Raw genomic sequence first — 17,804 nt, 5'->3', positions numbered from 1 at the left:
AAATATTTGTACGCTGTCCAGCTTGCAGTCACACAGAAGCGTGAACAAAGGTAAACTCACGATTCATGTTATTTGTGTTGCTTAGTAACTGTGCGAGCCGTAGGTCTAGACCAATGGTGAGCGGTTATAAAAGATAACATGTTTTGTCTCACTTCCAGGCGTGAAACAAGACTCATGACTCCACGGTCTCGCGGTGCTATCCAAGTCTTGAATCCATGTCAAGAGTACATCTGATGAATTCGAGCACACATCTTAGTTAAAAAGAAAAACTGTTCTCCCTGTGTCAACGTGGGTTTACTCCGGGTACTCCGGTGTCCTCCCACAGGCCAAAAACTTTGACAGTGATGCCAAATTGTCCCTCCCCCAACCTGTGCATGGATCAACTGGTTCTCGCCGGGAATATAGCCGTAGATGCTGGAAAAACTGGAATCCTGGAGTCTCTGGGCTTCTTAAGGGACGAACGAGGAGCTTCCACCATTGAAACCATCCTGACTTTCTGTCTGAGTAAACACAGGACTGCCTTCAAGGGGAACGTGTCCCGGGCCTTGTGATGAAGGGTGCCCGCTATGGTCCACTATGCTATAAAATATATTCATTGGACCTTGGCCCTACCTGTAAATATTTCATCCAGGCCCCCATGAATTTTAGCGATGGCCCTGAGGCATATTAGCATACGTGAGCGAACAGACCGGACGCCTGAATGACGCAGTGCACGCTCACTTGTGAACCCAGATGACCGCGAATGCATGTGAATAAGAGGGGTGGAATTAATGAATGGAATTAAGCAAAAGAGATTTAATTTCCTCCCTGTTTGACTTCTTCTCTGTGCTTTGTACGATTTGCTATGGGACTCGGTGTGTCTCGCAGTGAGCCCATGGAGAGGGCTGTAAAACCTCTCTTAGCTCTCATGTTGGATGGAGATGTAATTTCCACCGATAAATTAAAACTCTTTATTCCTTCCACGTTCCCTCGCTTCCGCCCTTTCCACACTGAGTCACGCCTCTGTTGTCTCTCTTTATGCACTGATCTGTTCAGACGTGTGTGGTTTTGCCAGAATGACACGTCAGGGGGGACATCGAGTTTGGACTGTGTGGCCCCTTAGACTCTCGTCTCCTTGACGATAACAGTGCTGTCTCCAGGTGTCTCTCAGCACGATAGCTGTTCACTGCAGGGAAAGAGTCATACAAAAACCTCATGCAGAGCTCTTTCGTGCCCTTGTCTCTCTTCCGCTCCCTCTTAAAGAGAGAGACACCAGACACATACACAATCTGTCTTTTTTAGAAAGTTACGGGCACAGGAAGTTCCTGAATATAAAGCATAACTAGATTTGCATGTCGTTACCAGGTTTAGGATTTGGTACTTTTTAAATTTGCATTGTCATGATCTTGTGTTCATTCAGCTGTGATCAACACACACTGCTTACTGATGCTTGCTGTGTAAAGGTGGATAATGTATAGTTTACCAAATATATCTAAGGCTAAAGAAACACTTCAGCACATTCAAATTCGAATCATCGTTAAATTATACAGAATTTCTGATAGACGTCACGTTCTTTAACGGTCTGCCTGGAAACAGTACAAAGCCATCTGACCGTGTTTAGATTAGTGACCGACTAAATGCTGGAATCTTGAAAGTATGCAAGGTTCATGGCTTATATTCACAAACATTTTTGTAAACTTGAGACGTTTGGGGACATTGACATGACCCAAACATTAGGGGACATTGACACGCCCCTACATATGTTGCCAGCATTTTTCATGATTTTCACAAAAGTTAATTGTCTCCAGAAAATGTTCTTCTTTAAATATACACTCACCTAAAGGATTATTAGGAATACCTGTTCAATTTCTCATTAATGCAATTATCTAATCAACCAATCACATGGCAGTTGCTTCAATGCATTTAGGGATGTGGTCCTGGTCAAGACAATCTCCTGAACTTCAAACTGAATGTCAGAATGGGAAAGAAAGTTGATTTAAGCAATTTTGAGCGTGGCATGGTTGTTGGTGATAGACGAGCAAGTCTGAGTATTTCACAATCTGCTCAGTTACTGGGATTTTCACGCACAACCATTTCTAGGGTTTACAAAGAATGGTGTGAAAAGGGAAAATCATTGAGTATGCGACAGTCCTGTGGGTGAAAATGGTGTAATGGTGTGGGGGATGTTTTCTTGGCACACTATAGTGCCAATTTGGCATCGTTGAAATGCCACGGCCTACCTGAGCATTGTTTCTGACCATGTGCATGCCTTTATGACCCCCTCTGATGGCTACTTCCAGCATGATAATGCACCATGTCACAAAGCTCGAATCATTTCAAATTGGTTTCTTGAACATGACAATAAGTTTACTGAGCTAAAATGGCCCTCACAGTCACCAGATCTCAACCCAATAGAGCATCTTTGGGATGTGGTGGAACGGGAGCTTCGTGCCCTGGATGTGCATCCCACAAATCTCCATGAACTGCAAGATGCTATCCTATCAATATGGGCCAACATTTCTAAAGAATGCTTTCAGAACCTTGTTGAATCAATGCCACATAGAATTAAGGCAGTTCTGAAGGCGAAAGGGAGTCAAACACAGTATTAGTATGGTGTTCCTAAAAATCCTTTAGGTGAGTGAATAAACATACAATATTTCAAATGAAAAAACAGACCCTCTGCTTTCAAACAACAACAAAAAAAGTTTAATCATACCTTCATTAGTTCTCTTTATATCACCTCTCAAATATGGGTAGGTTTCTTCAAAAACCTCAAATTTTGAGCAAAAAGCTGAGATAAATCCATTTTTGTGAAGGACTTTAGATAAAGATCAGATTCAGAGCGATGATCAAAACATACATGGACATGCAGCTGCTTGCCCTAGGGCGATACTTCCATGTTTCATAAGTTGCGGAAGTAGTGGATAATAGCGGTATTGGTGGATAATAGTGGCATTGTGGAATGCCGGAAATTTTCGTCATTGGCAGGGAAGCTTTTTTTTTAATTGACGAGATAACTCGTCAATGGCGGCGAAAGAGTTAATATATGGGCTAAAGGGTGATTTATGCTTGCTACGCCTTAGGCTATGCATAGCTCTGCGTAGCCTGATCCGCACCTCTCCAAAAATGTAACCACGCTTCTGTTCTACACGGACCGCAAGCGTTCTGCTAGAACCCCTCCGGTCATGTACTTCATACACATTTCTGTTTGCGACTGTAAAACCAAGGATGGGCCAAGTTGAGGAGTGAAATTCACCTCAAGCTGCTACAAAAGTTGCTGTTCATTTACCTCCATCACATGCCTGCTTCTTCTTTGACTGTGCTTTGATACTGTGTACACCAGAGTTTCCGAACCAGGGGTTCGGGGCCCACAGTGGGCCTCAAGATGACTTAAAATTATTAAAATTGGACAAAACAAGCATTAAAATAAGCAAAAATCAAGACATTTTTTATCTTTTTGCCATTTTAGTAGCTAATATACGTCTGTCTAGTCATTCCAAGTTGTATTTAAATTTATGTGGAAAAAATGGAGTGGGGGGCCTTCAAATATTGTTGTGAGTAACTAAGGGGCCTTGAAGTGAAAAAAGTTGGGAACCACTGGTGTACCCCGTGACATGGGCCGTGTGGACATTGCCTACTAGCGAACCGAATGTGTAAGTGCACGCCAACGCAAAAAAAAGACGTATAAAGTATGAATAAAAACCGCCCGTCAAGGCTACGGCGTAGGTCCTATGCGGAAGTGTAATGGGCCCTTAAAGTGTTTATGCGAGCCTCTAACCAGAATGTTTGAGAGAGATTCATAAATCATATTCTTGGTCTAAATGTCCAACAATTTTACTATAAAATGTGCAATAATACCATGTAGTCTATTCTATATATTTAATAATTTATTTCAGTTTCTGTGTTCATTTGAACATGTAAAGCTGCTTTGAGACAATAGCCTCTTTCACACAGTAATTCTGGTAAATTACCATGAATTTACCAGAATGAATTTACCAGTAAATACAAAAATGTGCTGTTCACACATGCAGTGACGTTCTGTCTTTTTACCAGTAAGACATCATTCACACATCAGTATCAAAATACCGGTAAACTCGAAGAGAAAGCGGAAGTTACCTGTGGCGCGCGGCCGGCGAGCTCCGTCCGTGTCGTATTTGTAAACGGCGGGTTATGACTTAATATCCACGGTCCGTATTTTGTTGTTTTCACATCTGTGGCAAACGGTCGCGCTCTTGACCAAACAACATTGCGTTAGGCGGCATCAAACGGAACCTGCGCGTTTGCACATTAGGCTTCACAGATGGTGTGCTAAGGACGTTGGCAATTTGGCAATTAGATGGTAAGTTGTTTTAAACAACTTTGGTGAAGAAATGTGGATGTTAACTTCAGGTGTGCTCGACTTTTAAGCAACATGTGTGTGGAAATGTCCGTAAACAGTCTGGGGGAAACCGCGTCACCTGTATAAAAAACTTTCTGATTGGCCGCCCGATCTGTCAGCGCGGTCTGACGTCATCTAAATGCCGGTAATGCTATATTTTTAGTTCACACACAGCCCTTACCGGCAAATTACCGTTAATCTTACAACCTGTCTTACTGGTAAATTGGGAGCACTGATTTACCAGAAAGGTTCTGTTCACACATGACATGTTAACTGCAATTTACCAGTAAATTACCAGTAAAGACTGTATGTGTGAAAGGGACTAAAGCTACATTGTGAAAGATCACTTGAATTGAAGATTAATACAGTTCTTCCTTGCAAACTCTGTAAATAAAGTAATCAAAATGTTTTATTTGTGTTTGTGTCTCTCTCTCTTAGGTGTCTAGCCTGTACTTGTACGACAGCGTGCTGATGTTGGCCAATGCTTTCTACAGAAAGTTAGAGGACAGAAAGTGGCACAGCATGGCTAGTTTAAACTGCATGAGGAAGTCAACCAAGCCCTGGAATGGAGGCTGGTCCATGTTGGACACCATTCAAAAGGTCTGAAGCCACTTTTCAATTCATCTTACACATGATTTGATTCATTTCAATTCATATTTGTTAAAGGGGGGGTTTAATGGTATTTCAAGCATTCTGACTTATTAAGACAGTTATAGAGTTGTTTCCTCATGCTAAACGTAGGCAAAGTGTCAAAAATGCAGTTGGGCGTGTTTCAGAGTATTTCTGTGCCGAATGCACTTCGCCAGGGTTCGTACAAGTTTCGGCAAATTTTTTTCAATTACGGTTCTAACTGACGTTTCAGGGGTTTTCGATACGTATCACTTCTTTATATGGGCTTCCGCCGGAAAACTTCCCCCGGAAAACCCCGCCCAGCCGTCAGTCAGCGGGAGACGCTAGAGCTTGCTAACAGCTTATCACGCCACTCAGCTTTGTTTAATTTCAAAAGTCAACAATGGCACAACAAGAAGTGTGTTTTTGGATGTAAGGAGAAGACATCCAGCCTTATGGAAACAATGGATATAGTTTATTATCTGGATTAGCAGCGGAGTTTTGCGTGTGTGTTTGATGCGGTGGATTTTCAGAACCGGGTCATGACGAGTTACACGTGGTAAGTAAGACTTCTGTCTTATGTTGGAAATAGGCGCGTGTATATTATATAAATGACACGAACATGTAGTGAATCATAAGTTAAAACAGTGTTGTATAGTGTTGTATGACTCGTACTCGCTCCTCCCGTGTTATAACTCCTCCTTCTTCATTTTTTTGTACGTTATCGGAAAGATTCGTTAAAGCTAATATTTCTTTTATAAATCTGATTAAACTAAAGACTCTTCAGAGATATAAAGGATGTCATACTACTCTATAGGTACTCCAGATTGATATCAGAAATGCAGAAACAGCGTGTGTTACGTGAGCTTTAAAGTACTAAACAGTTCGATAAATTAATGTATTTCTTTCTGAACAAATATCTTTTTTCGCTGCAGGGACGCATTTCTGGCCTCACTGGCTTAATGGACTTCCGTAGCAATGGTGCAAACTCGCACGTTCAGTTTGAGATCCTGGGGACCAGTTACAGTGAGACATTTGGAAAAGACGTAAAACGGGTAAGTCTGTTGGTTTGCTCATCCGTTGTGTATTCCAAATCGAAATAATATTACCAAATAACTTATGTTAAAGTTGCAAGGCGTTTGAAAAAAGATTTGCTTCTTTTCCTTTCCACCGAGTGTTCAGTGACAAATTACTGCCAGTTTAGGTCACCTTTAGTTTAAAACCTTTGAACTTGATGATGCTTAATATAATGAGCAATCTGGTTTGGGAAACTGCATCATTAAATAATGACTGACATAAGTTTAAATGATCTGAGCGGCACAAAATCCCAGCCTGTATCGCAAGAGACCTGTCCTGCCAAATGTTACTCTCTCCCGAGCTTTCTCATTCTGGAAGGCATTTATTAACTGAAGTAATTATTGGTAATTATTCATGGAAATGGCTCGTAATACCATGAGGTATTTTTCTTTTAAACCCTATACTTTGCATACAGCACACATTGTAGGTAAGTTTAGAGTATTTATCATCATTCATAAGTACATAAAGCTTACAGTATGAGGTCAAACACCAAATAGTTTGGTGAGGCAAAGGGCTAGGTCAGGGGTCGGCAAGTAACTTTGGCCGCGGGCCAATATTTTTTTTAGCCAGTAGATGGCGGGCCAACTGTTGTTGGCACACTTACGTCTTATTTTGAATTAGTCTAGTATAGGCTATCTGATCTTTTGTCAAGAAACATTGTCTTTATTGCCTATTTACAAGACGAAAGACGGCATTAAAAATTGCTAAAAACATGGTAATGGGTCTGTGTATCATTCGTTCAATCGTTTTTTTTTTTCAAATTAAAAACAAAAATGAAAAAATTAACCACCATGGGTTTTCTGATTGTGTGCTCAGATAAAAAAATGTATTACTGGATTAGACATTTTTTTATTTAACTCCTTTATAGGCATAATATATCAATGAAATCATTTTAAACAGATCAAGTACTATAGTGGTAATATTACAGGCATTTATGCTCTCATGAAATACTCTTACAGTCCGACTTTTGAACTATTAATTTTTTTATTAATATTTAACCGGGACACACACATACACACCTAAGGTTTAAGGAGGTCTCCGCTGGACTGTTTTTTGTCCAGCTCCGACAAGGTTCTATTCATAGATTCATTTGTGTTCACCCGCTTTATTTCCCGACCTGACGGGTCCGCAAAACTTAACGTCACGTTTCGTTTCCAGACTCTCACATTCAAATGTCTCTAACGAAAAGAGACAGATAATTTTAAATGTTATACAAAAATTGTGTTCGTGCCAATAAAAATATTATTTTAACATTGTATTCATTGTATTTATAATGAAATATAAATAATAAATTAAATAGGACAAAGCCTCTCACTCAAATTTCTCACCATCATAAACCGAGTTGGTTGCAGAGTTGCTGTTCAAATTGCTGAACATCCTCCTTTGCCAAATTTATAATGTTTTAAACGGAGGTAAAGATCAAAGAACTATGCGTTAGGAAAATTAATAATGGCTTTATTTTAATAGACATGTAAAACCATATTTTGGCGGATTACTTTCATTTTTTTAACGAATTTACCTGCCCATTTAGTCTTAATAATTAACGGTAAACGAACTTGACTTGCTGTTTTCGAAGGCAGGTCGAACCTTAGGTCGGGCGCTCGAGCCCCAAGTTCAAGTAGCAGAAAACAACAGTATTCCTTTCAAATCTACTATAAAAGTGTATTAGTTAAAATATTATTGCAGTAAAAGAGTTTATTTTTATCATATTTTGTAGTGGTTTCTAAAAGCCAGCAATTACTTTTCAGTAATTTGCAATGTCACGGAGTTTAACGTCTTCACGCGTGATGAATTGACATGATTTACGAGGTAAATTTGCAAATGATTCATGAAGTCAAACCTCTGCAATTATTTGATCGATTGTGTTTTAGAAGTATGCTCAAACTCTAATGACAGTTATGATCGCGGATGCGCTGGTAGAGAAAGAGAACGAGAAAAAGCGGCCCGTTAAGATAGGTATTATACATATTTTTTTCAGGACATTCTTGCTATTTGTCAGTGTAGCAATAAATAATAATAATAATAATAATAATATACGCGAATAAATAATAATGAAAAAAGTTCAAAAGTCGGACTGTAAGCGAATGAGAATTACAGGAAAGCATGGTTGCTATTCAAACCCTTATTAAAACCCTTATTAAAATGTAATCTGTTAGTACCTGATCTGTTTAAATTTATTTCATTGGTATATGTCTGCTAAGGTGTTCAATTAAAATTTGTCCGAACCCGTTTTCATTCATTTTTTTATTTTTGATCTGAGCGCACATTCAGAAAACGAGTCGCTTGATTTTAGTTCAGGAAATAAATAATAGAAAAACAAGTCGTTTTTCTTTATTTTCTTTTTGGTTTTGATTTGAAAAAACGAATGAAGGAATGATACACGGGGACATTTTTGTAAACTGTTATTGTAAAATAAAAAAGTCTGATTAAAAAAAAATTAAAAAACGGACTTCAAATTAATCCGGCGGGCCAGAAAATATTACTGGCGGGCCACTTTTGGCCCGCGGGCCGCCAGTTGCCGACCCCTGGGCTAGGTGATATTTACCAAAAGTCATATCTCTGTAATTTTGGGATGAATAGGGAAATAAACAAAAAAGAGCACATCATTACTACTTAAATATTTGTTAATAAAATGTCACAGAGGTTTAAGCTCTTATATTATTGATGTTTTTTGTTGTAAATGATCATTTTTGTGAAGTTACCGTTTAGGTTATCAGTGTTTACATACATGAACCACAACATGCGAGCTGGTTGGAAATCTAACGTCTGACCTGATCTTTTGTCAGAGGTTCTGTTTCAAAGAAGGAGGGTTATACTGTATCCAAGGCCGAAAACGGAAACTTTTCGACACGCGTGCCAATAGCCAGTGACTTGAGAAAATTGATCGGCCACACATTGTTTTTAACTATGAAATAAGTAACGCTATGCGCTATCCTATTTCACGGCAAATCATGTTATAGTAACAAAATTTTTGATTCATTTATTCTTGCTATTGACACGATTTTCCATTCTTTTTCGTGCCCTTGGAGCACGAATGTCTTTTTCGTGGCATACAGCACAAATTTCTATAAACAGTTTTTTGTGCTTGTGGCATGACTTTCTGTATTGTATTGTTTCATTTCATATTTTTTATCTTTTCTATTTTTAAATTATTGTTGCTAGGTGTAATGATGCGTTTACACCAGCCGCGTTTGAGGCGTCAAAATCGTGTCTACCACGCCTAGTTTGCCGCTTGAACAGTTTGAAAGCAAGCATTTGATGCGCGTCAGAGGTGAAATCCGCTTTTTGTGGGAGGGGCAAGTGCTATGCGTTTGTCTGTTTGCAAGATGGCTGATGTTGATCGTGCATTTATTGAGAGAATTACCTTTTTGTATTTGGTCACCTTACTATAGGGGGAAATAGTTTTAAAGAAACGGTGGGAATGCTGCAGGTCGATAAACGTCACGTGACTCAAAAGTGAAATGTGTATTTACAACTTACCAGGTTGCCCAATGTCCTCACTGACACTCTTCCATGCAAGGTCCTTTTTATTCCTTTCTCTATAGAAATAAATCTTGTGTCGTACTGCTCACGGACAATATCAAGCATCCCTTCATGTTAAATGAGTGACTCCGGGCGAGGCTGCCGCCACAGCAGCAAGCAGGCTCCTGATTGGTTAACGCGGTGCGAAAATTAAAAAATTTTAACTCGGGCGTCAGCCGCAAATTCATGTGAAATGCAAAATGCACAAAAACCACCATTCACGCGTACCACACCAGACGCTCAATTCGCGAACTAGACACACGAATGAGGCGGAATCGTATCTATCGCGCGCGCTAAACGCCTCATTCGCGCCGCGAGACCTCCAGATGCGCATCAACGCGTCTTCACATTGACTTTACATTGAAATTACTCGCGCTTGACGCCTCTACCGCGGCTGGTGTAAATGCAGCATTAGGGTTGGATTTAGGGTTTGCGTTAGGATGTAATTTTTTGCGTACATGTTTTTCGTCTGCTTTTAAAACTATTCTCATCTGGAGTTGGATTTAGAGTTAGGATTTGGGTAAAGATGTCACAGAAAGTGATTCTAACCCCAACCCCAAGCGACAATGTTAAAAAAATAGGACAAAATAATGAGAAAACAAAATATAAAAGGCTGTGTGGCACGAAGAAGACATTCATGCTCCAGGGGCACGAAAAACAGAGGAAAATTGTGTCAATAGCACGAATACATTCATAAAAAAATTTGGTGACTATAACACGAAATTCTGTGAGATTGGGTTGCTATGCAATAGGGTACTATTAACATCAGTTTGCTACATACGTCGACAACATTAGTTATCGCTGTGCCTAATTTATAAAAATGTCACCGGTTAACTGGGAATAAACACCAGTGCTGATTTTTATCCGCTTTTTGAACTTGCTGATTGTTCATTTTAGGCTCTGATTATATCAGACCATTCCGATATAGACAATATTACTGGGAAGAATACCAATATATTGCCGCATACAGGCAGACCCGGCGCCAAACACAAATTCATGGACGGGCATTTCATTTTTCAGGGCGGGCACAAATGAGATCAACCTCACTGCAATGCATAATATCATTAATTATGAATTAAATGGACAAAAAAGCGAAGAAGAACTAACATACCTCTCCATTAACGCAATACAACGGACTCGTCGTAAAGATTGGCCCTAGCTTACTGAAGCAGTCTAAACACAAATAAAAACACGTAGAGGGCTCGACATCAACGCTTGTCCGCTTAATATCAGAGACAAGTGGATTTTTTAAAAGGCCAAGTGAAAGAGAATTTGACTTGCTCGACTGAACAAGTAGCCTAGTCTGATTAAAAACAACAATAACAATCACCAAAACAGGATAATGATTCTGCATCCTTTAGTCTCAATGGCGACCGAAAGTTAAACAAATAAGCGCAGCAAACACAAAGTGAGGTAACAAAGTGGGTTAAACATACTGCGGTAAAAATGTGGAGTTTTTATAACATGATACAGTTAAGCAGCATCACATCACGGTTAAAAATATGACAGATTTAATGACAGTTCACTAAACAAGTAATTAATATTAAGCCACTTACATTTTAGACGCAATGTTGACTATTTTTGTTGTTTCAGCAGCGAAAAAAGTTGGCAGCACTCAATCATGTCTTAACGTTAAGCGGTGGCGCGCTTAGCAAACAACCAAACATTTCCGCGCTCACTATTGACAAACCAATCAAATAAGTTTAAAATATATATTTTTTAAAATCAGACCAAACACGTTTTTATCTTTATTCAGGAGTTATATATGTACAAAACAATAACTTTTAATTAATAACAGTGGCCTATTAATAAAAACATGGAGCTGGTGAACAGGTGAAGGGAGACCGCAGGTTCGTCCAGGGCGGGCACTGGTGACTCACAGGGCGGGCCCGGCCCCCTAAAGCCCGCCCATGGCGCCGGGACTGCATACAGGGTATATTTATTTAAAGATTTGTTGAGATATTTCATATTTATAATAAATAATTTTTTTTACTCAGTTTATGTAAACTTTGATCTCGTTGCAAATTGGCATAACATTAGCTTTATACTTGTGCACAAGACATGTAAGGCATAATGCCAAATGAATGCTTTTCTAAAAGCACAACTGGCCCTGTCTGGTCCCTGTCGCAGAGCTGTGATATTCAGCTCATGGCGAGGAATTTTTCCCAGTCGAGGTCTTGCATCTCTTTTTTTGGCAAGAATGTGCTGCATGATTTTGTTGTTGTTTTCTTACTGATTTATGGAGAAACATCATTTTAGTCATTGCCTTTTTAATCGTTTTTATAATTTCATATGACTTGTCCTACAATAACACATCTGTTACAGCAGATTTAAAATCTGCGACGAATGTATTTTACACCAGTTCTCAGCTCAGTAAACTTCTGTGTTTTTCCTCAAAGAAGAATTGAAAATCTTTCTGGGAAAGTGTAGCGCCTCCTTCTGGTCCAGTTATGTGTGGGTCTGTTACCTATACAGTATAAAGCAAAACTCATGGCACACAGCTAATGATGTTTGAGAGGACACAGATAAGTGGAGTGCAGGAGAGAAGTGAGAGGAAAGCAGATGGACAAAGAAAGAGAGAGAGAGACGGACCCTGCTGTGATTTCAAATTGGAGACACTGACGTAGAACATAGTCAAAGTACACAGTCCCACAACACATAAACACTCAAGCAAACCTGTCAGTGTTGATGATTCTGTCATTTGTCTCTCTTCAGTTCTCATTTATTCCTCTCGGATGCACGGGTACACACATACGCATGATCATATGGCGACTGAAGTGTTTTGCGCCGTGTTCGCGGTCATTAGTGTGCCTGTCGGGTTCATAACATGCCAAACGCTCTGGATCTTGTTGCCTGAATATAGAGTGTGTAAGTTTAACACCGTAAACATGGCCATTCCCCCCGGCGAGAAACACTAAGAGGTAATGACTACACACACAAATACACACGCATATATCCTCCAGGTCCCCCACTGTCCATTACACTCATTACACTGACAGCTTATAAACACACACACACACACGCCCTCCCGTCTATCGGCATGAATATGCATCTTTCCTTCTGATCTCTTTTTAAAATGATGTCTACCCCTCGGGGCCCTCTGATGCCAGACCCCCTGCATATCATTTTACTCTCCTCCTGCTGTTTTATCATCCCATCGTCATTTCTTTCCTCCGGCTCCTCGTTTATTTATTTATCTTTCCTCCAGATGTCGTCTGGGATATACCTTCGTAATGAAGATGGAGGTGTTATTTCGTCTCTGTCTTTCTCACCGATTCCTAGCTTGTTGCGTTATTCCTTGTGTCTCTCGCTTGCTTTTCTTGTCATTAAATTGTTTTTTTATGCTGTGTTATCCAGACTAGCGTGTAGAACTCTTTACTAGATACTAAGTCTGATACCAGATCTGATTAAAGTGGTGTAGTCAAATACCTTAATGCAGGAAGTCTCATGAAGACTTTTTCCATGTTATAGTGGGGTCCCCAGTGCTTGTATCAACCTAGAAAATGTGAAAAATATCAACTCAGGAACTCGGTTAACCATTCTCTACAAGCATTAGGTCGTTGAAATTTGGCTCCCCTTGTGATGTCAGAAGGGGATAATACGGCGCATTAATGTGCACTTAATCCAACCACGGCATTGCCATTTAGTGCAGAGATTAGCTCATTTGCATTTAAAGGGACACAGCCAAAATGACACATACAAAGTGGCAATTTTAACATGCTATAATACATTATTTATATGGTATTTTGAGCTATAACTTTACGTACGTACTTTAGGGACACCAAAGATTTATTCGACAAATGAAAAAAGTTTAGTGAAATGTCCCCTTTAAAGGTGCATTGTGTATTGATATCTTGACAGAAATGGAATATAATGTACATAACTGTATTATCAGTGGTGTATAAAGACCTTAAAAAATGAACTGTGTTGTTTTTATTTCAATGTTTAGTCAATGTAAAGATGCGTTGATGCGGGAAACGTGCGAGTTGAAAAATCAGAACTTTGGCAAAAAAACGTGCCGCGTTAACCAATCAGGAGCTTGTTCTAGTAGTGACGTGATTACAGGAAGCGAGCAGAGTCGCAGAAGCCCCTCCCATTTCCGGGTGAATGTCTCGATGACTAGAATTTCACGCGCGGCTTTCTCACGCGAATGAAGCGAGTACACTCAAAATGTTTAAGCGTCCAACTATGCGCGGTAGCCGCAAATTTGACGCCTCAAACGCGTCTGATGTGAACCCATAGTTAGAATAAGACTTTTTGATGTATGTACAAAGCACGTCCCCTTACATGGACTTCGCAATTTTGCGCCACTATGTTAACCCTAAACGGACAAACTGCTCTATAGAGTGCATTTTGTCACAACGTTGTCTTAAACTATGACGGATTTGTCCTGTGACTGCTACCGTAGGTTCTCTATGCATTTCGAAAGGGAGGGGTGAGCTGTGGACTGAGCCGTTGGTTGCACTTCACAATCTCACCCCTAGATGTCACTAAAAATCTGCACAGTGGACCTTTAAAGAGCACCAATGTTCTCACGATTTTACATTTCCTTTGCTGTGTAAGTGTGTGTTAGTACATGTTAACAATATGCAAAAGGTACAAACCCCAAAGTAAATCTCTTTTCTTGGACTACAACAAACACCCAAATTGTAGGCAACAGTTTACTTCCTGGGCCTGTTGATATAGACAAGATCGACATTATCAAAATTCCTCCCGCTTTGGACTTACAGCCTGTAAGTTAACTCCTGTTAGCATTGCATTGCGTGTGAAACTTTCAAACATGGTAAAGAGCGTCACATTTCCGGCTAACTTCAGAGGTATTTAGACCAATCACAACGTACAGATTAGCTGGCCAATCAGGAACACAGAGCTTTTCAGATCGATGAGCTTTGTACAAAATCAGTGCGTTTCACGAAGACAAAAATGTACAGTATGTGGAAAATAATGTGTTTTTTGTACCATTGCATATGCATTTGTAGGAGTTTCCCTTTCAGAAGCAAAATTTATTGGAGGAGAGTATTTCAATGAATAATGCAACATGATTTACAAGGGTGTGTGCTGGTTAATTTATTAATTGTTTAATGGCCCAAAAAGAATGTCTTAAATTGCATTGGTCATTGTTTAAATTAGATTTTTGTGCATGTGTTTTTTTATGTACACCTTGTCAGTAATTCACCTGCTAAAATTTCCACCCATTAAGTTTTCCTTTATTAGCAATTATGGTTTTGCCCACTTTGTTTGCCCCCATGTCCCTACATTTTAAAACGTGGTTTTAAAACCTGAAAGCGTTCACAAAAAGTTAAAGGGAAGTCATTAGAGAATTGTGTGTTTGTGTGTGCGTGTGTGCATGTGTGTTTGTGTGTGCGTGCACGTGCATGTACGCGTGGTAATTTAGTTGCTATAGCCTTCGGCAGCAACCGTGCACATTGAGGAGAGTATTTTTGTACCGCAAATTAATCCAATGAATTTAGGACTCTAATAAACGGGAAGGAGAAAATAAAACAAAATAAAGGAAGGAAACGAATGAATGGATGGACAAACAAACAAACACTGAAGAGTCAGATTTAATTATATAGTGCTTTTTTACAATGTTGCTTTATTTCCAACATTGTACTTCTCATGAAAGACAAAGAAAATAAACCAAATGCGAAAATTATTAAATATATAGCATTGGAAACATGCATTTCTGTTTTACATGGCATAAGTTGCATGAGTATATTTGTAGCAATACCCAACAATACATTGTACAGTATGGGTCAAAATTATAGATTTTTTTAATTGCCAAAAATCATTAGGATATAAAGATCATGTTCCATGAAGATATTTTGTAAATGTCCTACCGTAAATATATAAAAATTGATACCATCAGAAATATGTGTTACTAAGGACTTAATTTGGACAACTTTAAAGACGATTTTTGCATTATCAGATTTTAGATTTTCAATTAGTTGTATCTCTGCCTAGCAAACATACAACAACGAAAGGTTATTTATTCAGCTTTTAGATGATGTATACATTTTAATTTAAAAACTTGACCCATAAGACCCATATGGTTTAGATAAGAGTTTAACTAGAAATAGTTTGTCATGTTATTCAGTATAAGCAGCTAATAGGTTAGGCCATCAAAGTATGTGAAAGTGTTATTGTAGTTCAATAGGTACAACATAGCAATCAGTACTATTCCCAGGCAAGCATAAACCGATAAAACACATTTAAGGACAATATAAGTATCTGTCAAATGCATTAAAAGTAAATGTAAACGAAATGAAAAGCACATCATTTCTTGGCTGATCTCAGAACTGTGGTGACATCAGGTTAAAGATGAACATCTCGAGAAACACAGTTATTTGCGGCTGGGCAAGCCGAGCGTGGGTGACCTCTGCACAATTGCCTGAGCAGTTACCATGGCAATGGGGTAACTGTGGGCTGCAGGTGAATCTGGGGGGAATTAAATGAGCCCTAATAAGCCTCTGTCACCTTTCAGAGCAATTGGTGTGGAGAAGAGAACCACACAGTTGACCCCGCAGGTTTCAGAAAATACATGCATGTTACTGTTGCATTACTGGCAATAAAAGCAGCCTGTATAAAGAACAACGTCTATATGTACGCATACATCCACATATATATTAGGTTAAAGGTAAACATAATATAAAAGCTTGGCCCGCATCATATTTAAAATTTTATATTTTTTATATGTTATAACTTATGTTGTTTTTGCTATACTTTTATTTATAGGTCATATATTAAAAAACATGCATTTTCAAAAAAGATGCACACATCTTGTATCCAGTATTTTGCCTTTTAATTACTGAAAACCCATATTTATTTTGTATCATTATTTTAAAAACAATTGCTTGTTTAACATTGCAAGAGCCAACTGTTAATAATTCAACCAAATAAAAGTGCAAATAATCAGCACATGTATTTTTGTATAGCACTAAATAAGCAGAGATCTCAAACTTCTTTTGTTTATAACTTACATAAATTGTTAAATTTCAAGTATTCACAACATATAGCCAGTCTTCTCCTAATGACTAAAATTGCACTTCATGTTTTCTTTTTTAATATTTGAAAGATATATAGGCTAAACTGCCTTTCCATTGTACAACACATTCAGACACGACTGTCAGAGTTCGCCCCCTATTGGCAGTCGTAATGACATTTCAGTTTAATCATAAATCTGTGTCAACATAGGAGATAAGCTCATTCCAGTGCAAGAGCCTTTAATCTACGAATATATTTATACTTAATAATTTACTTATCAGCAATCAAATATTATTTAAGGATTCAACTGTTACTGATAAAGTTAAAGGATTAATAATTTTCACCTTGAAAATAGCGTTTTGATTGGGACACACTGTAATACATAATTTTAAGTCATAGTGTTAATTTTTTTTTATGCATCCAAAGCTTAAATTGGATCCGATAATTACGCACCCACAGATGGTTGGCACCCCACGCAGCCCCTTTCCATTTTTTTGTCCATTATTTGTCATGTACAGTGGAATGTAAAAGTAACCACGCTGATTTTAAATCATACAAAGATGATTGGCGAGCCGGATAAATATGATTATAGCCCTACTATATACTGTATATACATATCCCTGTATATTCACAGCACAATGTTTTATTGAAATTTTTCTATGATTTGTTTTTCCTGAACAGATGGAGTTGTAATGTCTATGTTTTTAATGTTATTAGAATAGGTTTTATTACTATAAATTTCTATATTTATTTCTATATCTCCATATAACTCATTATTCTGAAAACATTTCTGCCTACAGCTTTTCTCTTCTTTTAAAATGGCATTATTCCCCAAAACATCCAATAAAGTTTTGCAACCTCCCAAGAATGATAAAGATTCCAACATTTCAAACAATCATTTTCCCATTGTAATCTTCTGAAGGACCTTTAAATTGGTTCAGGGAGTTAAATACGGAGCGGCACAGTCGTGACAGATATTTATTCCTGAGTATTTTGAGATGCAGAGATGAGGTGAATTTGTCACCCACCAAAGCGCGAATCTCATTTGATTTGATGAACGGTAATGAGTTTCTCTCGCACTCAATAAAGAGATCAAAAGACACATCTCTCTCCAACCAATCATGGAAACGGTAACTTACTGTAAACAACTATCACTGAACGCCATTAAAGCCCATCTCACACCACACATCTCTGTGTCTTTCCTTGTTACCTACTGTACTTTATTCTCTCTCTCTTTCTCTCTCGCTTTCGCTCA

General features: G+C 38.6%; 1 protein-coding gene across 6 annotated transcripts in view; it reads left to right on the top strand.

The window, feature by feature from the left end:
- The window catches only part of grid1a (glutamate receptor, ionotropic, delta 1a), a 436,389-nt gene that overhangs the window by 375,845 nt on the left and 42,740 nt on the right, over positions 1–17,804 (top strand). For all 6 annotated transcript variants that reach the window (XM_055173307.2, XM_055173309.2, XM_073869734.1 and 3 more), the window contains 2 exons: positions 4,796–4,957; positions 5,902–6,021. In XM_055173307.2, the coding sequence (XP_055029282.2) occupies positions 4,796–4,957; positions 5,902–6,021 (282 nt within the window). The remainder of the gene's footprint in view (positions 1–4,795; positions 4,958–5,901; positions 6,022–17,804) is intronic.

Source organism: Misgurnus anguillicaudatus, chromosome 7, assembly GCF_027580225.2.
Source record: "Misgurnus anguillicaudatus chromosome 7, ASM2758022v2, whole genome shotgun sequence".
NCBI classification, from domain to species: domain Eukaryota; kingdom Metazoa; phylum Chordata; class Actinopteri; order Cypriniformes; family Cobitidae; genus Misgurnus; species Misgurnus anguillicaudatus.
Note: the sequence above shows the minus strand (reverse complement) of the source record. Positions and strands in the feature narration are given on the sequence as shown.